Below are 26,101 nucleotides of genomic sequence, written 5' to 3'. Positions count from 1 at the left end.
GGTCGTTCTGATTCTTGCTGAAATGCGGGAGTCTGAACGATAATCAGTCCGTGTAAATGCTGCCAGCAGCTGGATGACGAACGGTAATTTGTTCGCTTATCGTTCTGCTCTGTTTAATTCTTATGCCTACTGGAACTATCAGCCCGTGTAAACAGGCAGTCGTTCATCTATGAATGACTGCCTGTTTACGTTGAATGGAGGTGGGCAGTTGAAGCAATATCCACCTCGCTCTGCTTCCATTCACTGAGCAATGACCACTCGCTTGTGAAAGCACAGGAGTGATTTATCGCTTATGCGCCCGACAGTCGCCCCTCTTGCATTATAGATCATGATTTGGATTGTCATGCGGTGAAGTTAAGTGTAATGAATACCCAACAGTGCTGATAAGTAACCTTACTTAATTCTTCTCTGTGCTTCACAGACTGTAAGGCCTGCTATCACAAGTATTGTTTCCGTTCGGACTATTGCCCAAAATGTGAACGGCTGCAAGCGAGGAGGGATCAAATGGCCAGACAGACTCTTGAGTCCTACAATTCTGACCAAGAAGATGAAACTTTACAGGAGACGAATACTGACTGACTGGATCACCATGAGCAGAGCTTGTTCAAGAGATAGAAAACTGTATAATTCCCAGCCTGTTAAGAAGCATCACTAGCTACATTCCACTAAAGCGTGGACGTTGCGAAAGACTACTTCCAAGTGAGCCGGGATTCCCAGCTACAGTCTTCTCATCATCCATTTTCCAAACTAGATACTTTTGGATAGTTTTGGATAGTTTGTCTATGACTGTAAGACTGCTGCTGTGCAGATTGTGAGAGAACTGATGACTTCATGGCAAGCAGGCACCTATTCGAAAGTTATGTGGTTTTAAACACTGGTGTTAATGAATGAGGGAAACTTTTTCACAATGTCAGAGTAGTATGATGGGGCATGTTAACTTGCATGTAGATTTGAGGACTTTGGCCCTATGTTGTATGAAGTTTCTTCCACGGACGTCACAAAACTATCTATAGTATTGTTAGGAGACCGGGAGATGAACAATAAAGTGGTTAGGTTGAAGGGTTTTGCCAAGACTTTACTACTAATGACCTATCCTCAGGATAGGTCATCAATATTTGAGTGGCAGCTGGCTGCCCCTCACGATCCCCGCTGATCAGCTGTTTGCCTGGCCTGCTGTCATTGGAAATGGACAGCTCCGTCAACATTGCATCAGTCAGGGTTGCTATTGGAGGTGCATCTCCCATTGAATATCCTGAGGATAGGTCATTGATTAGTAAAGTCCTGGAAATCTCCTTTTAGGGCATTCTGCACCAATATTGACTGTAGGTCAGCTGCATATCTGCACTTGATTTCGGAAGATATGATGCTCCCCTCAACTTCGAGTTCTTCTGTTGTCCCTGCTTCCTGGCACCCAGTAGTAAGGGCAGCGCTGCTGGTCAAGCGATGTGGTAATGCTGCGGAGTTTGCCGTAGAATTTTCTGCTACGTGTAAATGTACCTTTAGGCTGTGTTCACATGTCGCTGATTCGCTGCACATTTCACTTTTTCGATTTGAACGTAATTAATAGGCTGAAATCTGAAGATGTGCAACAAAATCTGCAGGAAGTCAGCGCAGTGTGAATGCACCCTTGAAGGGAATTTGTCACCATCTTTTTGCAGCCCTCACGGAGAGCAGTACAAGATAGTGACGGGTATGCTGACTGCAGAGTTATGTTTGCTGTATGTGTTTGTGCAGTAGTTTGGGAGAAACTCTCTCCATGCACACAGTCATAGGCGGACAGCAGTCAATCTGGCTGGAGGGCTGGGTGGGTATAGCTGGCCTGCAGATTGTGAATATCCAGAACTACTTCAAATAGTTTTATTCAATGTACTGCTACTAATAAAATGCAAGTTTCTCCCAAACTACTGCACATATACAGCAGACATATCACGAATTAGTGTGCCTGATGCTGTCCTCAGAAAAGGGTGCACAAAGATAGTGACAGTCTCTTTATAGGACACCTCTATTCATACCCTTTGTGTAGTGTAGTTTACGGAGATAGAGCACTGCTTACATGAAGCTATTTTCGCAGGGTAAAACTAGAAAGGCCAGGAGGCCCTTGTTTTTTTTTTTTTTTTTAGGTTTTCTCTTTATTTGAGGAGTTGCCACAAAAGTGGGCAGATTTAGGTAGTATGTAATCCTAGTTGCCTTTTGATCGTCAGTTCTTTCTGCTTAGCTTTTAGCATTGCATGCTGGGAGTTATTTACCTAAGAAGTGGCCTAGGCCTGGTTTAACAATCTAGTGGTACCATTTATTATATAGAACCGAGCAGGAATAACTGCTGAGAGCTCATATTAACCTGATTTTCCAAATTGGAGAGCGGTGATCTCCCCAGATTGAACTGACATTACCTTGAGGTCCTCGGGTCACGTGAGTGTCCTACTGTATTGCACTAATGTACTAACTGATTGTATACCCAACTACAGTATTGATTTGTCTCGAGTGTTCGGCATTTGTCTGTCCCAGGATATTTCATGTTATTTAAGTTGATTCACTTTCTTACTATGTAAAAGCACTTATTTAGCTGCAGCCTGTTGTTGAGGATGTGAAATGACCTACCAGCAGAATGTACGCGGCGCGGGCGGAGTGTCCCGAACGCGTTCTACGGCATAAGGCAGCTTGTGGACGCTCCGCTGTGCACGTTCCTCTGCCTGCACCTGAGCTGGACTAACTCCTGTTGGTGTGAAGGCATCAGAGCAGAGCTAGGACTACTTCTGGGGCTTACACTGAAGGTCTACGTGCATCGCTTTAGTCTACAGTCACACTCAAGCCAAATCCAAGCTTCTGCTGTTTGCTCCACATGAATGTTTGGTGGACTGTAGGCATTTTTTGCCTTTTAACCAGTGTCATTCCTCATATTAATGTCTACAGTGTTTAGCCATCAGTTAATAATCAGAGGCATCTCAAGCACCTGCAAAATGGGTGCATCCTCTGTCTACAATGGGGATGGGATTTTAAAAAAAGTGTGCATCATTTAGAAGCTGCTCACTTGGACTAAATGTTCTCTGAAAAAGACCTTTCTAATAGCTCCCCTTGTGGTGAATGAATGTAGTCGCAAGGGAGAAATTTTTTTTTTTTTTTTTTTTAAAGGGAACCTGGCACTAGCGTTATGCTGCCTAAACAGCATCAAATCTGGACAGTATCCCTAATACAGTCCAGTAGAGATGGGCAAGGGGCTGCCTTGGTGGCTCTTCTGGTTCCCAGCTACTTTTTTTTCAAATACAGAGGCCTTTCTAAGAAAAGTGCACTTCTCTGTAATTTGGAGCGCTGTCCTGATTTCATGCTACTCATTCTTTTGCCAGCATGAAACTAGAGACAGGTTCCCTTTAATGTAGGATGCATTCTAAATACTAATTCGTGTAATATGAAGGAAGAACCAAAGTTTTTTTTTTTCTTCTTCTAAATCCGCAGACGGTACGTGTGAGCTGCAGCCTGTATCTGAAGGAAGTTTTGGATGACCAGATTTTTACTTCCTGCAGCACAATTAGTCAGTGAAATCCACAGGAATTATGGACAAAGTGTGGATTTTAGCTTCTGTAATTATTTTTGCCCATTGCATGTGATTTTGAGATTTTCTATTTTTTTTGTATTCTAGTAAAATGCTGCTTTTTGTTGTACAGGACCAATTGTTTAAGTTTTATTCTAGTTAATAAAAATGAGCAATATTTTCTTGTAAGGACCAGTAACAACCAGAGTCTGAGTGATTTGCCTTATTGCTCCGGCTGGTTGGCTTCGCACACTGTCTACATTTTGCACTGCTGCTACAGGCTCCAGCTAAATAAGCCAGCATCTTGGCCATAAATCTGTACACTGTATATGTGATGATGTTGTAAATACTAATCGCTCCAACTGTATTATGCTTCAAGTCTGTTGCACACAATGATTGGAAAATAAATCCGTCCGGCATAATATTTATTTGTATAGCGCCAACTTATTCCGCAGCGCTTTAAACATTAAAATCTCCTGTTTTGTCAAAATGACTGTAATATGCAAAAGACTGCAGCAAAAAATGGGATATATCTGTGAGGTGCTTCTACCCAAACGGCTGTGCTCTGCAGCAGGTACCGGGACACACAGTGCAGCCAGAATAACAGAAGTGGGAAGAGTTGTACTGTGGGCTGAGAGGAGGCTATTTCTTGTAAACTAGCCTATAATAATGAGATCATCGCCGATACTGTCATCATATAACAATCTGAAAAGTGACAGGCAAGGCCAGCCAAATGAAGGTTTAGTTTAAAATATATATATATTTATAAAAAGATAATAGATTTCCAGACTTGGGCTTACTTGGGGAAACCTCGCATTGCACAGTGCAAAACTACCACATGCCGCTGCTGGCCCCATCAAAAACAGTGGGCAATGCAAGGGCACAACCGAAGATATAGGACGTGCCGTGATTTGTTTCTCGCATTGCTGCATATCCCTGCCAATCTATCGTAACGATATTGCACCAGTGGTTATTAGCATGCAATTTCCCACTAATGCGAGGCATTTTGTAACAAAAATGTCTGGCATTTCTTCGTGGAAGTAGTGATGCTCCGGCGCAACAGCCGCGGGGTGGGATCGGAGTGTTTCCCATTGACTTCAATGGAAAAAAAAATTAAAAATCGCAGCACTTGTATGCACCTAGCACGTGTGATGCAAGTGCACGCCCAAAGATAGGTCATGCTGCGAAAAAAAATGACTAAAAACAATGAGGTTCATGTTCGTGTGAGACTTTTGCATCTTGCAACGCACGAATCTCACCTCTGTGAAGCCAGCCTTGGGATGATATGATAAAGGTGGTTTTCAGGCTAAAACTACTGCTGACCTGCCCTCGGGAGAAGTTGTCAATAGCAGTACATGGGTGGGTGTTCGGGACCCCGTCTGATTAGAAGTTGCTGTGATTGGCTGGAATGTTCAGGACGCCAACTGTAGTACAATGGGCTGGGCTGGTGTTGCAGCTCTTTCACTTTTATAGCAAACTGAGCCAACTGCACTACAGACTGTTCTGCGCATTCCAACTCTTCGCAGCAGCTTCTCATCAGCTGATCAGTAGGGATTCAGAGCCGCGTATCCTTGCCAATCTGCTATTGGCTAACCTATCGTCAGGATGTGATAGTAGTTTTTAGAATGGAAAACCTCTAAGCGGTAGGCTTCTTTTCCCCTTTTCAGCCTCACTTTTTAAAGAAACATAACTTATCACCATAGCTGATGGCTTTTTTTTTTTTTTTGCAGGATGAGTTGTGTTTTTCAATGGTACAACTTAAATGTACTGAAAAATGGAGTAAAATGGCAAAAAAAAGTGCAATTCAGTCATCTTTCGGGAGGAAGGGCACTTGTTTCTATGGTGCATACACTGCAGCAAAAATGACAGCTGTATTCTATTGGTCAGTACGATTACGAAGATACCAAATCTATGTACTTAAGAAAAAATAAAACAAAAAAAATCTTCAGAAGTTTTTTGCCGCCATCTGACACCTATGAATATTATCTTGTTGACATAGTTGTGCAAGGGCTAATTTTTTGCAGGACGTCTTGTTTCTATTGGTACCATTTGAGTACCTATGGTTTAAGTTTTTTTTTATTACATTTTTTTTCTGAGAACGTTCACGATGCGCGATAAATAATGCGTTGCTTTAATAGCTTGGACATTTATGGGCGCAAAGATACTTCATGAAGTTTGGTACTTTTTATAATATTTAAAAATAGTAAAAATATTTAGCTTAAAGTTTGCTCCTCCCAGTTCCATTTAACAGTTAAGTCCACAAGTCTTCAATCAGCCATCCGGTCAAAGTGGCTTCCTATATGAATTTGATTTCAAAGTCGGGAACAAATGCTTGTGTGCAAAACTCCTATTAACCCCTTAAGGACGCAACAATTTTTGGCAGATTTTCTTCTCCATTTATCAAGTCATAACTTTTCTATTTTTCCGGTGACACGGCCGTATAAGGGCTTGTTTTTTGCGTGGCGAACTGTAGTTTACCGGTGCCACTTTTAGGTACATTGACTATATTGTAAAACTTTATTTTTTAGGATGATAGGGAGAGAAAATGCATCAATTCTGCAATAGATTTTTTTTTTACACAGCGTTAGTCATGCAGCATAAATGACAATCCATTTTTTCTGCGGACCGGTACGGTTACAATAATACCAAAATTCTTCCTTTTTTTAGGTTTTTCCACTTTTCTGCAATAAAAACACTTTTGGAAATTTTTTTTCTAAATCACTGCAGTCAAAGTCCTGTAACTTTATTTTTTTATATGTACGGAGCCCTGAGGGCTTGTTTTTTGCGAGACGAGTTGTAGTTTTTATTGATACCATTTTGGGGTACATACAGCTTTTTTGATAACTTATTGCGTTTTTAGGGAGGCAAAATGCTAAATATTAGCATTTTGCCTCAGTTTTTTTACGCTTTTTTTTCTGTGCACAGTCAAAACCATGTGCAGCTTATTGTACGCATCATTAGACGCCACAATACCAAATATGTGGGGTTAATTTTTAAAAAATGTTTATGCTAAAAACCTAGATTGCGGCAGGGAAGGGGTTAACAGCCGGCTCCCACTGCGGGATAGCGCGAGATCTATCCCTGTGATGTAAGGGTACGTCATTTTGTAGGAGGTACCCCGCTCCCATGACGTACCCTTACATCATGGGGAGGGAAGGGGTTAAGAGATTACACTTGTTCACAGAAACAAATGAACGCATTTCAGTTCTTCTATTAACCCCTTTTCACCTGTTCGAAGAAGAACTGAAACGTGTTCTCCATGTGCTTGTTCACAAACAATCTTTTATTAGTAAAAATATTTAACCCACATAGGGCGTAGCAGCCGGCAATGGTTGGATCGCTCCTGCAGTATGATGTAATACCATAGCATTACAGCATATCACAATCTGCCAGGCATGGCCTGATAGCCCCCAGGCTGCCACTGCAGATTACACCTTTCAGAAGGCCCTTGGCTGCATAAACTGAACGGCACCCTGCATTTAGGCCTAATGCCCATGGCCGGAATCCGTGGCGTTTCATCGCAGCTATCAAACCTAATAGCTCAATGTACATGCTGTGGAATTTCGCAGCGTGAAATTACCAGCGGCATGTCCTATTTGCCGCAGGTATATGTGTGGCCGCCTTCCATTGTAGTCAATGGAAGCCACATGTCATGCTATACTTCTGCTGTAGCATGTGATGCCGCCAGCATGTCATGCGCTGTACTGCCCATGCGCGCCGGCAGTGTCATGCGGGAGTTGCACAGCGGATCCAAAGGGGAGTATGGGGTCTTTGGGGGAGGCGCTGTGACTGACTCTGCTGCAGTATTCCGCTTGCGGAGCCAGTCATGGCTGTGGGCATGAGGCCTTAAAGGGTTAACAGTTGCAATCAGGAGGAGCTGTGGCAGGTGGGTATCAGCTGTAAGAAACAGCTGCCATTTGCATACTATGGAGTGGGATTGACCTCTGCTGCCCTTCTATAAAAACCCTGAACCTCCATGATGTAAATGTACCTCAAGGGAGTTAAGGGGTTAATAGACAACATGCTGCTTGTAAAGTCAGTGCTCAGCTGCAATACCAGACACAGCCCATGGACAAGAGTGGTGCTGTTTCTTGAAGAAAGTAGACATGTACTTTATAAAAACATCTTTAAGACTACATAGTGTACTGTAAACTCGATTTCATACCTTTACCCTGTAGCAGAGTCATGCCAAGCTGCTGTACCCCATCATGAACTGAAATAGGTCTGCTCTTACCTTACATTTGTTGTGCCATTGAGATTACTAGAACATTTTACAAATTTGCGCAAACTAGTTTTCTCTAGGCAAGTGCTAGTTCATCAATTAAAACTACAGTCAGTTTCTGGAGGTTTTACTTTATGCTCAATTTTATTAAATTGTGAATATCCGTGCGAGATAGAAAAACAATCTATTACTTTCCCTTTGTACAAAAACCCCTTTCAGCCCCAATTTTGAATGTAACATTTTTTTGGGAGGGGGGAGAGAATCTAAAGCTACAACTATCCTTAGAGAAGACATCTGACTTCAAACACCAAGTCCTTCTTGGATGCAACAGGGTGATTTGGGAGCAGCGCAGATACATTATGAAATCCCACAACTTTGGCTTTTGTATTGAAATGGATGTACCAGTGTAAATCTAGAGCTTTAGTACACAACCATTTGTTTTTACCTATGGCAGTTTTGTAGAAACATACAAATATATAAAATTAAATATGCAGTAAAAAAAGTTGCATGGACATTTCTAAAATGAAATGCACATGAAGTTCCAATGCCCCGGTGGTTACTAGAAGTGCAGCCCCATGCTCCTGAGTACAATTTGCATGCATAAATCCACTTGTCAGGTGCTACGATGCGAGTTTCTTAGGATGGTAGCGGCGTTCAAACTGGGCCACGTCAAATTTCCTTTTGCATCCCTCATAATTCATGTACCGGATTTTTCCAAAAACGGCTCTTTCAGCCCAACCTTGGTCGTGGATTCCACAAATAGACCACATGCAGCCTGTAGAAGAGAAGTAGAGTTATACAAGTGAAGAGATCTGCACATTTACCTGGAATCTTCCTAGGGACAAAAAAAAAAAAAAAAAAAAGGATATTAGTCTCATAGTTGTGTCATCCAATCCACTCCAGACATAGGGAGAATAGATTGCGTTTCTGACCTAGGGAGAGCACCTAGACAGTGAGAAGACTCAAAAGGCCATTCACATACCTCTGGGTAATATGCAAATAAGGGAGATGGAATAATACCTCCACAGCGCCACCTATTGGAAGGCAGCATTCTTTCAAGTCAAAGTAGACTCTTTATACAAGCCTTGTAACAATGACTGGAAATTAAAAGCAAAGCCAGACTGGAGGTATTATTCCATCTCCCTTATTTGCACTCCAGACATGCATCTGTACTCAATTAGGAGAGGGTAATTAACCACGACTTGATCTTTGGTGATGGCATATCTCACATGAGAACTAAGGTTCTGGCCTGTTAATCAAACAGGCCAGATCCTTCTGCTGTCAGGACCTTTCCAAACATATCATGTTTGCAACTAGTCCTGCAAAAATTAGTTGGTTCGTTCCACGTTCCGCTTATGTATATGAACATATAACATGGTTTAAAAAAGGTTTATAACAAAAACCTGATTTTAATGAGGGAGGTTTGATACGAGCTCTAGTGCCATGATGCAGACAGACATCACCGCTATACACATATGTAAGGCTCTATAACGCCGCTTCTACTGTGCTGACCAGATCTTATTAGAAAAGTTATAAAAATGGCAATGTCACTCACCCATAGTCATTTGTGTAGTGCTAGTAGAAGTCCTAGCTAAGTGAAGTGGCTCACCCCCCCAGTGATACTCCAGTTTACCTCCTCAGCAAGGAAGTGTAACGCAGCACCATACACATGAATGGTGTAGTGATGTCATTGCATGCCCAATGGGTGGATGGGCACTTGGTACAGGAAAAAAACTAAAGGAACTGCAATTTTTATCTCTATCTCCATAGGGATGCCAGAGGTTAGACCCCCACTAATCACAATGGGAATGCCATAACATAAGTAAACTGCTATGCATCATACAGTACAGTAGTGGTTTTGTACTCACCTACATAGCCGTTTGGATCTCGCCCATCCAACTCAAAGCGATCATTCAGATAAATGGTAAAACGTAAGGCTTCTTCAGGGGAGCTGGTCCATTCAAGTATTTTCTTAGCCCAGTACATACGTAAGAAGCCATGCATCTTGCCCTCATGCACCATCTGCAACTAAGGTAAGAAGAGAGTGGCACAGTTGCATCATTTTAGCATTGCACTTATTGATGATAAAGCCTGCATATACTTGTATAGAAAATAATCAAGGCTCCCATGATAGAAAATCATAAGGCAGTGTTCACACACACAGGGTTTGGCACATAAAGTCACAAACATTCTGCTGGGAATGCATGTGAATTGGGGTGTTTTTATATCCCATTCACAAGCCTGGGAACATAGGGGCAGAGAATATACCCTGTGGACTTTTGCTATGGATTCTGCACTGAAAAGTCATGGATTAGCGCCATTCAAATTACAATAGGAGTAAGCCGCATGCAGAGGTGCGGGACAAGCCACAGCAGCAATCTGAGCTGTAGCTTATTCTCCTATTACAAATCCATCTCATGTGAACAGAGCCTAATCACTCAGAAGAGTATAATATGTAGTGCTAAAAGCCTATTCATTTACATTGGGCTGGGCACGGCTGGATGGCACCTAATCTGCCTTCATCCAGTATCCACTGGCTTTTGGGTGCACCTAGGACCACCCTCTGTTGACTACCAGTAAGCTGTTTGACAGGACTCATGGTTTCCTGCAGCCTGGGGCAACACACTGTCTAGAACAACCCCAGCCTCTATCTTGGCACTGGCCTGGTCTGTGTGGTGGCCTAAAAGTTCTACACTCACCTAAATTGATTGGCAGCTCCCCCTTCCAGCCTTCCCTTTCCCTACCAGGTGACGCATCTAAGGTGCTGCACATTGCTATGGCCACACGCGTCCTCTACAGCACTCCATGGAGACTTCCAGGCTGTACTGCCCGCTGCCTCTTTACAATCATCGCAGCTGGGCTGACAAACACCACAAGCTCTCCACCTGGTGGGCCTGCAGGTGGGGCAGGTACAGGAAAACCCCTGTGGTTGAATTGAGTCCCGGAGTCATTCCCTCTATATGGAAATGAGCCTGAAGACCTGTGACTGCCACAGACTCCATAGTGGAGAGTGATTCTGTTTATCTGCTGTCCCGCTTCTGCAATATCAGAGGACCCTAGTAGTTGAGGCCTCATACAGGTAATAATTGTAGGCCTTGGTAATAGGTGCAGCATTCTCCACTCTGCCATCCAGGCTCTTCTGCTATGTACAGCCTTCTTTTTTTGCTGGGTGACAGGCCCTCAGGGGCCATCTTACAGCCTCATATGGCCATCAACTTGTGTATTCTCTAGTTGATGTGGAGTGACATGACGCTGGTTTTGGCTTTAGTGATTTGTTCAATTTAGAACTTTTGAGCTCCCCCTGATATAAAGCAAGTTCTGGCCTGCCATTACACTTGCTCCTATCTGTGTACCCCTAACCAATGTATTTTTTTTTTATGCCCACACGACTCCTACTAAACAAACTACAGCAATTTGTGCGATCCTGTTGTATTGTGGAGCCTTAGCCTGGTACTTCCAGTGAGCTTCAGCAGCTGCCTTCTGGGTCTACTGCACCATCTCCACCACCTGCGGCTAGTCCGGCCATTATAGAGGTTATCAAGCCATAGAGGAGTGTCGGTTAGTGCTTAACGAAAAGATCAACTCTCTGTAGACTGACTTTGGCCTGTTATATGTGGTTTCCAGTGATTGTGCAAGCACACTACAGGGGAAACTCGTGTCTAACCCAGAGGATGCAGTCCCGCTAGTTAGAGAACACGTACAAGTCATTGACTGAACCTCTACTTCACAACGCAGGAATTGGATGACCTGTCTTAGGACCTTTAATGGTGTATTTCTAATTTATGCTTGGTTGCAGGGAACTGTGACCTTTTATTGTGACCTCATTAGTAGGCTAGTATTGCTGGTTTCGGGATTTAAACCTATCACATGTTGGATTTGACGGATAGGGTGGGAAAGACCTGTTTGAAGTTTGGGGAACGGGGTGTTCTTCTTCATGCGACTCTTCTTTTGGTGTTATGCAGGTGCCCTATGCCTTTTATATCCCTCTTCATTACTGCTAGGGCAGATAATAAATTTTAAATGGTCTTTTGAGTCCTAAATTCCAAACTTAAAATGGTCTTCGCAATTAAATTTTCATAAAGCTTACTCTTCTCCCACCCCCCCCCCCAATTTATTTTTTCAGGAAACTCATTTGCAGGGCTCTACGGTGCTGGCGATTAAACAGGCTTTTGTTGGTTCTACCTATCATGCTACCTATTCCAATTATGCCAGAGGAGTACAATGTAAGTGAACAGTGAGTGAATTCCAGAGTGAAAATCCACATCAAAATCCATATGTGAATTTTGGAGCTAATTTTATCCACCATGTGTTATCATACCCTAAGGGCGCATTCAGACGACCGTATATTGGCCAGAGCTAAATTCCGGTACTTAGCGAGAGCTCAGTGCACTGCTCCCGGCTCTTCCAGCGTCCTTCCTCTGCAGAGAGGGATGCCGTATATCGGCCGGGCGCGATTGCCCGTCCGATATACGGTCGTCTGAATAAGCCCTAAGGCTGGCGGACACAGGTGAACCAGATTGCATGCAGGAGGCCCACATTCTGGGTGTGAACCCCGCTGGTCACAGCCCACATACCTGAATTTTCTGTATTGCATAGGACTGCGGTGACTTGTCGTCGGTCATGCACAGTACAGTGGAGTTTTTTTGGCAGTTTCTTTTTCCGTGTCCTTGCTAAGCAAAGAGATGGGTACCTGCGGCCCATACGCAATGCTAATTGTGTATGGGCTGCGGGTCGAACGGTCTCCATTGACTTCAATGGAAGCCATCTGCAGCAGAATATAGCATCCTGCGATTTTCCTTCTGCTTGCAGAATACGCAATTCGTAAGCACAAGTGTGAGCAAAAAAGCGATTTTACATGCTTTAGAATGCCCATGTTTTGCATCCACCTGTGTGAAACTGGCCTAAAAGGAAAAAGTTATATGAAAGGAATAATATAAAGTCAATATAAATAGGCAGAAATTCTACACCAGTGTTTAGAATTTATAGTAATTTGTTATAATTAACTTGTATCTCCTAAAGATTACATCCAAGATTATATTTATGTAAAAAAATAGCAAATTGATTAAAAGCAGCTGCATGGTTGACAATAAGGCTAGGTTCACACAGGGTGGATTTGCAGCAGAAATTCCGTGCGGAAGCTCGCTGCAGCAAGTCCGCCTGTGGCTGCTAATCCCGGGATTAGCCAGCCATGTGGAAGAGATTTCTCAAAAATCTGGTCCACATGGGACTGCCAATCCGTCGCAGCAAAGCCAGAGCTGCGGCGCGGATTTCCCGGAAGCAGCATGTCAATTTCTTTTCCGTTGCAGCCGCGCTTCTCTCTATGGGAGAGCCGGCTGCGACGGAAAAGCATGCGGGCAAGCCCTCCAAACCCCGCGGCTAAGTGCTGCGGGTTTTCAAGCTGCGCTTTCCCTGGGGAAATCTTGCGTTTTTTCGCTGCGACAAAACCGCAAGATTTCCAGCGGGATTCCTCCCTGTGGGAACCCAGCCTTAGAATATCACTACGTAATTTATCTGAAAGCAAGGTGTCAGCCTCACATTGTATTCTGAGAAGCTGGAGGCTGTTTTAAATACATGAAGAGGGGATGTAGGCGAACCGCAGCATTAAGGTCTCCCTCACACAGCACTTTCCAAAAATGCTGCGTTTTTGAATGCTGCATTTACTGCAATTTCAGCAGCGTTGGCATGCGTTTTTGACAGCGTTTTAATCACAGCTGAAAACGCAGCCAAGGAAGCTGAATGCCAGAACTGAGCCAACTGGCATACCGTGGTTTCCCGACAAGACAACCCTGGCACATTAATTTTTGCCTGAAAAGAAGCACAGAGTCTTATTTTTGGGGGATGTCTTTATACTCACCTAGCAGGCATCGTCCGGGTCCCTTCCGCTGCTCTCCGGCATTCCTGCAGGCTTCCGTGCAGTTGTCAGCGACAGCAGAACATCTCTTGCTGGTAATAGGGTTTGAAAACGCCACCTCCAGCAAGAAATTTCTCCGATCGGTTCTCCCGCGCCGCAGCGCGCGAGAACCAGTCAGTGCCAGCACTTAATGCACCAGTTACAGCCATTCCTTGATTGGTGAATTGATTGGCACCTGCTAGGTGAGTTTTTATTTTTGTCACGTAGCGTAGCTAGGGCTAAGTTTCGGGGTAGGGCTTATATTTCAAGTCTTCCCCCTGAAAATCAGGATAGGTCTTAGGGGAAATCACAGTAGCAACCTGCATTTAACACTGCCAAAAAGGCTGTACCAAGTTGTGCTGCGTTTTCACGCTGCCTTTTAACGCTTGCCTAAGAAACCCCATTGAAATAAATAGCAGTGTTGTACAGCTTTTAGCGCAGGATTAAACGCTGAAAATAATGCCTGTGTGAGGGAGGCCTAACACTAAAAAGGAGAGCACCAGGTATATCAACTATATATTCTGAGAGAGTTTTACTGTGAACTGGAGGGTTGCTTTAATACATCTTGAAAAATACTAAACACAAAAGATAAGTTTTCTACCTGAGCTGCATTCCATAGAGGATCGTGAGTCTTCCCACCTTCCAGTTTCTCTAGGGTGTACAGATAGGTTCGCTTGTCCTTTGCATGATCTTGCAGAGTATTCTTGGCCCAGTCATAAGCGCCTTGTCAAAAGCAAGTGTTTTAAACACAGTATTATAGTCAGTACTAAAGTCTAAGACCATACAATATAATCATCTGTCCCTATGATAGATTAGTCCCACAACTAGAACCCGCAGTTATTGGGGATCCTGTAAAATGGGCTATCCATAAAAAATATTTTTAAAAATCTGCTTATTAGGCTGGAAAGACAAGGTAGCCAAACTCACCTGACTTGATCCCCCAGCGCAGTACTTTCTGCTAAAGCGATGACGTCACAGCACCATTGGCTGCAGCTAATAACTGGCTCAGTGCTAGCTGCAGATGTCAAGTGTCCTGTTGTTGGGACGTCATTGCTGCTACAGTGAGAAATACTGCCCAGTAGGCAATCAGTTGGTTGTGAGATGGGTAGGATTTCATGTTTTTTCAGCCTGTTGACCAGATTTCTAAAAATTTAGTTTTCCCTGGATAACCCCTTTCCGTAATTTCACACATTGCTTTACTTATCTACTACTGATGTAATACAGCCTGCACTTATGTTCCAGAGCTGCATTCATAGTCCTGGTGCTACTGGAGTCTGTCAAAAGTAGATTGACAGATATATCTGTAATTTATTCAAACCTTTTAAGTTGATGATCTATCCACAGGATAGGCCATCAATATCTGATTGGTGTGGTTACACAGCTTAGGATCCCCACCAAACAGTTGACTGGAGGCAGTGTGGCGTTCCTGCAAGCTCTTCCATCTCCTCAACGTTTACATCTGAGCTCAATCATCCTTGTACTGCAGAACACCATGTTATTGATAGCGGCATTTCCTGAGTACTACAGGCTTGTCACATAAGCCTGTAATACTTAAGAGCTGCAGCCCCTTGAGTCAGCTAATTGGTAGCAGTTTGCCACTCGGGATCCCAGACAATCAGATATAAATGGCCTATTCAACAGCAGAGGTTTGGGAAAGATAAGGATGTTGGAGAAGGATTGCAATAGGCCTGATCCTTTTGTTCTAAGTGACAGATACCATGCTCTTCCCATTGAGCCCGCTTCCAAACTGTTAGTTGATAGTGATCTCACGTGTGCCCAACTTATGACTGGCACATAAAACCTAAGTGTAAATTTCTCCCTCAGTTTCTGTAAGAAGTTCCTTGTGGTATCGGAATGACCACAGAAATAGCAGATAAAAGGAAATTAAAAACTTTTACAGAGGTATTGTGACTGACTTATTGACAGGATAAGTGCTAAGTCTGATCGGTTGGGGGTCTCACCGCTGAGACCTACCTACCAATTCCGAGAACAGGGGGGCCAGGTCCCCGTCTTCCAATCACTGCGCTGACTCAGTGACATCCGATTGAAAGGCTGGTGGCCACGCATGCACTCAGCCGCTCCGTTCAGTTTAATGGTGTTGACAGCTGAGTACAAGCGCTTGGCTGAACGTTAGCCCATTGAAATGAATGGAGTTGTGCAGTGCATGCGCAGCCACAGACTCAATTCACTTGGATGCCACGGCGGATTGGCACAGTGATCCTGCAGATTCGAGAAGGAGACACGGCACACCTGTTCTCAGGATCATAGTATAGGGTTGGAATATGATGGGGTACACCAGATTATCATCCCTTTTATCAATTTTGCATCAATCTTTGATGGAAACCCCACACCTTTTGTTACACACAGAGATTATGTTGTGTAACGTCGCCGGATAGAAGAAAATTTGTACCTTCCACTTTGTCATAGTTTTTGTTGTAGTAACAAAAATTGTCCGCCAGCTCTCTCCTCACTACAGCCTCCTCCACAAAGCTGTCCACAGAGTCTTTGTACTTGCTGCGATACTTCTGCACCTCCAGGATGGCTCGCTGCACAGACAGCTGACCTGAGACACAACCATATAAATATTCATAGTCTGCAAACAGCTTACAGCCATTAGATGTCATTGCCAGCTGTACAATTGTGAGGAACACCAAATAGTCATTTTTAAATGCTCTTAAAATTATCTATACACAAATAAATGAGTGGCTTGAGGGTGCGTTCACACGAACGTATATCAGCTCGGTTTTCACGCCGAGCCGATATACGTTGTCCGCGTGTGCAGAGGGGGGAGGATGGAAGAGCCAGGGCCAGGAACTGTGCTCCCGCCCCCTCTCCACCCCTCTGCACTATTTGCAATGGGGAGAGGCGGGACGGGGGCGGGGCTAATTCCCGGACCTTAGCCCCGCCCCCGTCCTGCCTCCTCTCATTGCAAATAGTGCAGAGGGGTGGAGAGGAGGCAGAGAGGGGGCGGGAGCCTCAGTTCCTGCTTCTGGCTCTTCCATCCTCCCCCCTCTGCACACGAGGACAACGTATATCGGCTCGGCGTGAAAACCGAGCTGATATACGTTCGTGTGAACGCACCCTTAAGAAAATAAGTTGTACTAATTATTTGATAATATTGGATTTCGTATTCACAATTCCGCTGGTTCTGAATTCTGAAAACTCTCAGAAAGTTTGTCAAAGGTGAAATTGGAGATTTCAGTTTTGAAGCCTGCAGAATTATGAATAAAGCATCAGTACAAGATATGAATAACTATTGTGTTCATCTAAAACGTAAACGCTTTTCTTAACTTACCAAAATGAAACCATGGAGACAGGTTGCTGAGCGCTTGGCTGTTTGGATTGTTTCTGTTAGAATTAAAAAATTTGAGGCGCTCTGATATAAATGAGTGAAGCATGTTCATTCCTGCCTTTGAACCTGGTTTCGCCCATTCCACTTCCTTAACTGTACGATCCACTTCTAAACTGGCATAGCAGTTATCCCAGTTAATAGGCTGGATGATGAAGATGAAAATTAGGACAGCACATTAATATTCAGACAATACATACTTCACAACTTTCTACCCCTTACTTCTAATTCTAGCCATACACTTTAGATAGTTGCAAGTTGAATTAACTTGTCTGGTCAACAGCTATTCCTCTGGATTCCCCTTAATTGGCCGGGCACGCATGTGTTCTGAATGAGGAGAGGAGAGCAAGTTGCTACTAGGCATCTCGGGTGGCCCATCTACCCTGAAATCAAAAGGGGTTGGCATGTTGAAATCCCACAGTCTGACCCTTTTTTACTGACATGTTGTTGGGGGAAGTGGGGACAACCTCATGCACATTAGATGGCCGGTTGGCCCCACCGACATACAGTAGATATCTATGGCCACCATATGTAAAACGGACTTGGAGTAGTGGTCTTTTATATATATGTTTTTAAGTTTTTTTTTTTCCTGATATGTGCTGGTAAATGTCAAAAAAGTATACTTTTCCAATACCTGTAGAGAAATACCATAGTGTACAATGGCAGGTTTTTCTTTTCATATACAATATGTATAGTTTGGGATTATTAGACGCATATGGTGACGGTTTTGGGTCATAATTTTTTTTGTTGTACATGCATTTTTAATTTATTCTGTAATTTTTTTAAATCGGATTTTGTCACTTTTTTTACCATCTATGTCCCCATGACATCATATACGACCTCGGGGAACATTCACATCTAATATCACACTTTTCCACTGTAGGTGGGGCTTCCATAGGAGAAAACATTCCCCTGCAGTGACAGTAGTCACTAACAGAGCTGATCAGGGTCTGATAGGACCCTGCAGCTCTTCTGTAACAGAGGGAACCCTGCAGTCATGCAATTTCACTTTCATACAGCCGCTTCTCCTTCGGATCCTCTACTGCAGTGTTCCCCAACTCCAGTCCTCAGGGACCGCAAACAGGTCATGTTTTCAGGATTTCCTTAGTGTTGCACAGGTGATGTAATTATTGTTGGTGCCTCAGACATTACCACAGAGGTTCTTATGATAGGATATCCTGAAAACATGACCTGTTGGTGGTCCCTGAGGAATGGAGTTGGGGACCCCTGCTCTACTGTGTCTGACAGATGAGCACCCGACCTACTCCTGCGTGATTGCAGTGTATATTTACACTGCTTGGTCCTGAAGCGGTTAAAGCCAAGCTGAATGGTATGAGGAGAATAAGGAAAACATTATATTTAGGGCGAGCACCCACTGGCGTTTTTTTACCTGCGTTTTGCGTTTTTCCTGCACAGGCATAGAGATAACATGTGTTCCTGTCCACTGGCGTTTTTTTTGCGTTGCGTTTGCGTTTTTAACATAGGAACTGTCAGTTGCATATGTGTCCTTATTTTTCTCCTAGTGCACCCATGAATGTCAATGGAAATTAACGGAAAAGCCGCAAAAACGCCGCGAAAAACGCGCGGAAAAATCGCGGGAAACGCGGCGAAAACGCCGCGGAAAACGCAAACGCCAGTGGGTGGGCGCCCTTACTGCTATGAATATAATTCCTGGGTGCGCTTATTGAATTAACCAACATGAATACCTACCTCAGCCTTCAGCTTGGAGTTGTATGGGTGTGCAACGACTGAAGGGAATTCAGTAAGGAATTGAGAAAGCTGATCATGAATTTTCCTCCGAATGGTACGAGCTCCATACTCCTGTTTAATGGAGGCCACCCAGCAGGGGACAATATTATGGGCATCCACCTGGAAACAAACAGGATTTTTACAACCCAAAGTCCTGATACATAGAATTATTACGGTCCATTCACTCACAGCAGATCATCTGAATGGTGTTTGCAGAAATCATGTTCACGCTGCAGAAACAACCCTAATCAGATGAATAGAACTGATTTTCTGTTGCAGAAAATCGGTTGCAATACTTTCTGTAGGTACTTATACCCTGCATGGATCTTCATCTGTGCCTGCAGGATTCTATGCTATTGAGCAGTTTCAGATTAAGGTCTAAAATATATTAAATGGGTTGCCTCCTCAGGAACAACCCCTATTAGATTACAACTCCACAGTCGATTCTCCCGAGGGAACCCAGGGCAAGCCACACATTCATCCTTCAGCAGCTGCTGCAGAAAACGTAGTATTATCCGGTGACCATTCAGCTGAATGACTGTCTACGTATGACAAAAAGTGGGAGATGCTCTTACGGAGCCCGTGTGCGTTCTGGCTCGTAGAGGCGGGTCTTGAGTAACAGACCCCCTCTGACATCCACATGTATTAAAAATAAATCTTGTTATTTTTGTAGCGCCAAGTTATTCTACAGCGCTTTCAAGTACCGTATTTTCCGGCGTATAAGACAACCAACTGTCGACTTATACACCGGGAATACACTGTAGGAAAAAGAAATCAATACTCACCTCCCGCAGCGCTGCTGCAGGCTGTCGCTCCCATCTCCACGCCGACAGAGCATTGCTTTCTGGATAGAGAGCTTGAATGCCCCGCCTCCAGAACGCTAATGCTCTGATTGGCTAACTCAGCACGGTGTCAGCCAATGAAAGTCGGTGCTGCGTTAACCAATCACAACCATTCAATGATTTCATTGGCTGACGCCGAGCTGAGTTAGCCAATCAGAGCATTAGCTTTGTGGAGGCGGGGCATTCAAGCCCCACATCCAGAAAGCAATGCTCTGTCGGTGTGGAGAAGGGAGCGACAGCCTGCAGCAGTGCCGCAGGAGGGGAGTTGATTTTTTTTTTTCCCTACAGCGTATTCTAGGCGTATAAGACGACCCCCGACTTTGGAGGAGATTTTCCTGGGTTAAAAAAACGTCTTATACGCCGGAAAATACGGTAATTTTACCAACCTCAGAAGGATGGAAGGCTGAGCCGGCTACCTGAACCAAGCGGAGATTGAACTCGCACCCTTCAGGTCGTGAGCAAGAGCTTAGGACTGCATTTCTGCTGCCTTAATACTTTTCGCCACACGAGGCATTAAGAGTTTACATAGACAGGACTTTATGAGACAATCCATTAATATATTTGAAACACACTGTATTTATTAGGACTTGTAACACGCTTGGTTTGACAAAGGTTGTTTTTTTTTGGTTAAGAAGAAACAAAAACGCTGTTGAAAAAAAACAAAAACGCTGTTGAAAAAAAAAAAAAAGAAGACTACAGAATCAAGTCAACCCATTAATCCATTAACATTATTATAATTTACATACGTCTGTTTAGTCTTAGAGGCAGGCTTCTAAAATTCACCTGGACAAGAGGTACATCTTTAGGTAAACGTTCAGAGACATCTGAAACCCACTGCAAGGGGACACGCAGAGGAGCAAAGTCAGTCACCACCCCACCAATGCCATGCTCTTTCACAAAGTTGGGGAGAACATCCTTGGCATATCCAATAAGCAAATGGAAGGGAATGTTGAGAAGCTTGCAATCCTGAAACAAGGACAATTAGGTGTTTGGTTAGTTCGTTTACAAAGATGATGAACTTTTCACTATTCTTCTGAAACATACCTCAGCAACTTCTTGTAGACCCTTCAGCATAAAGCCATAGTGTCGAATGGTAGCTTCCAAGAACTTAGGAACTAAGCAGAAGACAACATGCAACGGGAGCTTTTGTTTCAGTGCCAGACGCTGAGCATACAGAAAGGCCCAGTTATCTAAAAGAGATACAAGTAATAATCATCACAATCTTCCAGAATATCTCAAGTTAGATTACTTCAAACAGCTAGTCTGTAATTTGCATCAGTTGTTGTAAGTCAAAAAAACATGGAGTGGAGCTCCTGATAGGACTTCTATTTTAGCTAGACCAAATAAGTCTTGGAACAGATATACAGCTAAAGTCCAATGTTTATGTTGTTATTATATACAGGTAATAAGTTTTATGTCAAACACACAGGTGCAGTCAACTAACCGTCCAACTTCCCAGCATTTAGACACCTAAATCTATGTGGTTGGAGATGATCGCCAAACAAAATACTTCATATGTACCTTCAACTCTCTGATCTCTTGACATCCAGTACACTATTCCCAAGGCAGCATCTTTTAGGTTTTCCTCAGAAGACACTAACCGCACCCTCTTCTTATTAAATTTGAAGTCAGACACAGAGGTGGCAACACTTAAACGAGACTTCTTCACATTCTCCGAGAAACCATCTACATTAACATCTTTCTTCTCTTGCATCTTCTTCTTGGCACTGCCTTCTGAAGTCTCACCACTACTCGCATCAGATATTACTTTAGACTTCCTCTTGTTCTCTTGGGGTTTTCTTTTTTCTTGGCTTTTAGGATTTAGTGATTTAGTATTGGAGTTCTCTTCCTGGCTGGTGTCAGACTTTTTGCTTTCAGATGCTCCTCTTTTGCCCTTGGGAGCCTTTGCCTTCTGAGACATGGTCCTGGTTATGGTCAAGGGAAGAAGTAGATTCCGATACCGTAGGATCAGTTTGGCAGAGATTTGTCTAGGAGAAAAATGTATTCATTCTCAAGGATAGAAGAGATACAAAACATACTTTGTTTTTTTTTTTAAATTAAACAAACAAAAAAAATGTAATAAAACATAAAACTCATGGCTGAATAAGATACCAGGGCATATGCCTGATGTGCTTTCAACCTTCTAAGTGGGCATAGTATTCCATTCTTATTGCTTTATCCATGTAAATGGACATCAGCATAAACAAGCTCTGTGTTGTCCCATCAACTATATATTTAAAAGTGAAAATTTATTTATATGTCCTTCATGGATCTCAACCAAACTTGGTACACAAACTCTTCATGATACCGTATAACTGAAGATACCAGGGGGGTTCGATTACTTCTAGCTCATAGCAACTAATAGGCTTTAGTACATTCATTTAAGGACTGATGTTTGGTTGCCATGTGCAACAAGATTTTTTTTTTTTTACATAGATTCAATGGGAGCTGTGCTTGTAATTATGAGCTCTGTCTGCTACACAGGGGTCGGAGTAGCACTTCCGCTCTGATCCTGGTGTATCCCAGCGGCCACTGCCTGGATAGCCCCTTTGAGAATAAGCAGGAGAGAGCCAGAACATCAAGGGCTGCAGAGACCCCAAAACAGCATGAAGCAGAGTTCAAACAGAAAGGGGAAGAGCCAATACATCACAGGCATCAGAAGCCACGGAGTGAGGCCCAACTTCAAGTATTGCAGGATAGAGCTGGGACATCAAGGGCTGCAGAAACTCTGGAACAACATGTGGCCAAAAATTTAAAAAGAGAGGAAGAACAGGGACATCAAGGGCTGTGGAGACCCCAACACAGCATACGACCCAAACGCGAACAGAAAAAGGCAGATCCAGTGCATCGAGGCATTCCAATCTGTGTTAGCAATATGTGCCATTTTCACACGCAATATGCACAAAAAAAAAAAAAAAAATTACATGCAGTGGTTTTTTTGCACGAATGAAAGGCACATACAAAAAAATGCAGATGTGACCGAACACATTGAAATCAATGGCTTCTATTCACTGCATATTGCATGTGTAATACGCGGCGCACATGCATTCCTGTGAATAAGCCCTTAATGCTTATTTTTTCATCTGCAGAAAATCAACAGCAAATCAGCTACATGTGAGCGCACCTCTGGGTCACAGGCACATGGGGCGGCTTTGGCGTGTATACACTGCATGGAAGATCTGCAGCATTTACAGAAGAAGCAATGTGAATGAGACTTTCAAGATTTGTCTACACATCAAAGAAGAAAAAAAATTTCTGCTAAAAATGACCTGGAGTGTGGAATTTAAGGGTTTGTTCGTGTGGCGGAAAATTTTGCCTTGCGTTACATACTGTAAGGCGAACATCCCATGGTCCAGTGCGGTATTGAGCTGTGAATCATGGCCCGATATCGCGCTCACCAACATGTGATTTCCCCGCCAATGCGAGCCATTTATCTCAAAATTTCCTTGCATCTCTTTGGGGGAAGTAGCGATCCTCCACCGTGGCTGTCAGCTGCAGCGGATAATCGCAGAGTTTCTCCCATTGTTTTCAATGGGGAAGCCTCACATTCTACTGTGTGCACCTAGCATATGGTGCAAGGCTGTGCCGGCTCTAATGGAAACAATGAGCGATGCGAGAGCACGCAGGAAGATAGGGCATGCCGCAATTTGTTTCTCGCATCGTTCATGTGTATGACCACATTCAAAATAATGGAGTTCTTATTTGTGCAGGATTTGTGCGTTTCACAACACACAAATCTCGTGCGATAGCGTGTGAAAATGGCCTAAATCAGAGCCGTGACTTGAAGGTTCTGAGCCCTAATGCAAAGCCTGTAACAGGGCCCAACTATAATGGCTTTATTCATAGTACTGGGCTCCCTATTAGAAGAAAAGAGGCTTTATGGTTTCCTGGGCCCGGGTACAACTGCATCCCCTATAGTTACACCCCTGCTAAATCTGCAGCATGTCAATTTTGACAGTAAATTTGGTGAAGAAAACCTTTGCATTTCTGCCATAATTTTTAGGCCTTGTTCACACAGGCCGCAAGAAAAATCGCAGCGATAGCACATCGTTGGTCCGTGCGATATCGCTGTCGCTTTTCGCGATGCTACCGCAATTTTGTAGCACCACATGTGAGGATTTTCGGAGAGGGGTGGGGCACTGTTCTTCATTTCTTCTGGCCGGGGATTGAAAAATTGGCTCTGATTGGCTAAGCGTCAGCCAGCACTCTATGAATGCCTGTGATTAGCTAAGCCTCAGTCAGTCATAGGCAGCGCTTCAAGGAGGTGGGGATTTTTTTAATCCCCGGCCAAAAGAGATGAAGGAGAATAGTGCCGGGGAGAAGATGCGGCCGAGCTGACAGCGCTTCTAAGGTGATGTATACTTTCTTTTTTTATCCCCTGCAGCCATGGCTTAGACTATGGCTTTGACAGTTTTCACGCGATGCGACAGAGAGGAAGGCTCCATAGGGAAACATGAGCTACAAAACCTTGCGGGCATATTGCGGGACCCACGAGGTTTTTGTGTCGAGATGTCTGGATGGGCGGAATGAACACGCGATTTGTCGCACTCAACTGTCGCCCGTGTGAGCGAGGCCTTAACCCCTTAATGCTACCATTTAACCCATTTATGTGCTGCAGCGTCAGGGTATGTATGAAGGGAGATCGTGTGGGTGTCATGGCAGCCAGGGGCCTTCTGAAAGGCCTCAGGGCTGTCGTGGCAAAATGCCTATAAAGCCATGCCCATGTGGTGGCTTGATAGATTGTCTGCCCACTCGCAGTATGATGTAATGCTGTAGCATTACATCATACTGCAGGAGTGATCAAAGCAACACTTTGACCTAGTTATCTCTTGTGGGGACAAAAAAAAAAGTAAGAATAAGACTAATAAACTTTTACTATTAAAAAAAAGTTATAAAACTCTAAAGCACCCCTCCCCCTTGCCATATTTATAACAAAAGAATCTAAACAATAAACCAAAAATACATATTTGTGGTTGCTGCGTCCGTAAAAGTATTAGCTATCAAGGTTACGCACTATTTACCCAGCAAAATGAACGTAGTCAGAAAAAGAAATGCCAGAAAAGCGCTTTTTTTGGTCACCCCGTCTCCAAGAAAAAAATTCATTAAAAAAAAAACCTATCAAAAAGTTGTATGGATTTTAAAATTATACCATTGTAAACTACAGGACGTCCCGCAAAAACTGAGCCTTCGCACAACTAGGTCGATGGACAAATAAAGTTATTGCGGTCAGAAGATGACGGCAGAAAATAACTTTCAAAAATTAAATATTTTTGAGGAAAAAAAAAAAGTAGTACAGCAAAGAAAAAGTAGCAATCGTACCGAGCCATAGAATAAAGTTAGCAGTGCATTTCTGTTGCAGTTTGGGCGCCGTAGAAACAAGAGCGAGGCCAAAAACCGCACTAAATCCGCAACTGTTGGCCACTTTGTCTCCTGCTATTGTTAGATCAATGACATTAATAGCCCTAGAGGGGTCCCACCACCAGACAGGAGGAGGACCGGCTACACTGGTGCCCCCAATCTGAGGACCACTTATCACATACCCCACGGTATCCCATATCCCAGTCCCGATATCCTCTTAGTAGGGGCATTTCTATCACCAAACACAATGTTTCCAATGTTTGTAAATTATCTAGAGCCAACTATGGACGTCACCATTATCCCGTCTAATTCATGCAGCCACTGATTGCTGCTGGAGACATGGAGGTAAACAAGGGTCCCATTCATTGACAGTAAGCAGAGGTCTTCCAAATTGTAAAAAAAACCTGAAGCATAAATTACCTTGCAAAGTTGTACAATGGCTTACAGTACAATACGAATCATTTACATAAAACGGGAAACTCGTGGTCTTCTAGAAGTACAGCGCAGTGTAACCCGCCCGACAACGTTGTCTCCACACGTGCAGTACTGGCGCTCGCCTGCAGGGGGGCCGAACACGGGAGGTTAATGTGTCCCTTTACAGTGTCCTTCTACACAGTCCGAGCGAACCCTCCTCACCGTCCGCTGTACCTACCGCGCGCTCCTCTTCCTTGTGTAACACTCACAGCTGCACCTTACATAACGTACTGGATAGAGGGCTTTCAAGATGACGTCATAAGCCGCGCATGTCAGGAACGCTGCGGGCAGACAGCGACACCTGCTGGTACCTAGTGGAAGCAATAACGAGACGTTTAGAATAACTGAAACATTAGTGCAGTAGGGGGATAAGGACAATGTGTGATTTGTACTAAAATGGGCAATCCAACACTTAAGGCTCAATCAGACGTAACAATTATCATTCAAAATTTGTTCAAACAAACAAATTTGAGCGATAATCAGTGTGAATGCAAGAAAAAAAAACAAAAAAAAACAAACAAAACACTCACTTGTCGTAAGCAGTTGTTTAAAAAAGTTGTCGTAAGCAGTCAGCTTAAAAAACCTCATTAGCTTGTCGTTCCGTGTAAATGCTCCCTGCTCAGCGCCTCCCATAGGAGGTGAGGCACAGAGCAAGAAGAGAACTGTGCACAAGAGCTGACGACCTTGATGG

The 26,101-nt window shown here is 43.7% G+C and overlaps 2 protein-coding genes across 6 annotated transcripts in view; one reads left to right on the top strand and one right to left on the bottom strand.

Moving 5' to 3' along the window:
* RUBCN (rubicon autophagy regulator) overlaps window positions 1-3,950 on the top strand; it is a 38,081-nt gene extending 34,131 nt beyond the window's left edge. For all 4 annotated transcript variants that reach the window (XM_066602531.1, XM_066602542.1, XM_066602512.1 and 1 more), the window contains one exon: window positions 422-3,950. In XM_066602531.1, the coding sequence (XP_066458628.1) occupies window positions 422-579 (158 nt within the window). In that variant the 3' untranslated portion in view covers window positions 580-3,950. The remainder of the gene's footprint in view (window positions 1-421) is intronic.
* Window positions 3,951-7,873: 3,923 nt separating this feature from the next.
* Window positions 7,874-25,660, bottom strand: LOC136627416 (deoxyribodipyrimidine photo-lyase-like). Of its 2 annotated transcripts, none has more exons than XM_066602499.1 (10): window positions 25,589-25,660; window positions 21,100-21,566; window positions 20,623-20,768; window positions 20,362-20,544; window positions 18,698-18,856; window positions 16,934-17,132; window positions 16,049-16,201; window positions 14,240-14,361; window positions 9,617-9,776; window positions 7,874-8,523 (listed from the first exon to the last, which is right to left on the bottom strand). In XM_066602499.1, the coding sequence occupies exons 2-10, from the start codon at window positions 21,497-21,499 to the stop codon at window positions 8,369-8,371; spliced, it is 1,677 nt and encodes a 558-aa protein (XP_066458596.1). In that variant the 5' UTR covers window positions 21,500-21,566; window positions 25,589-25,660; the 3' UTR covers window positions 7,874-8,368. The 2 variants fall into 2 exon arrangements, with proteins under 2 accessions (XP_066458596.1, XP_066458587.1); XM_066602490.1 differs by having other exon boundaries at window positions 25,357-25,622.
* Window positions 25,661-26,101: the final 441 nt, after the last annotated feature.

Source organism: Eleutherodactylus coqui, chromosome 1 (assembly GCF_035609145.1).
Source record: "Eleutherodactylus coqui strain aEleCoq1 chromosome 1, aEleCoq1.hap1, whole genome shotgun sequence".
In the NCBI taxonomy this organism is placed as follows: Eukaryota; Metazoa; Chordata; class Amphibia; order Anura; family Eleutherodactylidae; genus Eleutherodactylus; species Eleutherodactylus coqui.
Note: the sequence above shows the minus strand (reverse complement) of the source record. Positions and strands in the feature narration are given on the sequence as shown.

What these genes read in the sequence shown, in the direction of transcription:
- LOC136627416 (XM_066602499.1), bottom strand. Translation starts at nt 21,499, where the DNA reads ATGTCTCAGAAGGCAAAGGCTCCCAAGGGCAAAAGAGGAGCATCTGAA. An exon ending in AAGAGATCAGAGAGTTGAAG is followed by an intron (nt 20,769 to 21,099) that starts GTACATATGAAG and finishes TATCTCTTTTAG; the next exon opens with ATAACTGGGCCTTTCTGTAT. An exon ending in AAGATGTACCTCTTGTCCAG is followed by an intron (nt 18,857 to 20,361) that starts GTGAATTTTAGA and finishes GTTTGTTTCCAG; the next exon opens with GTGGATGCCCATAATATTGT.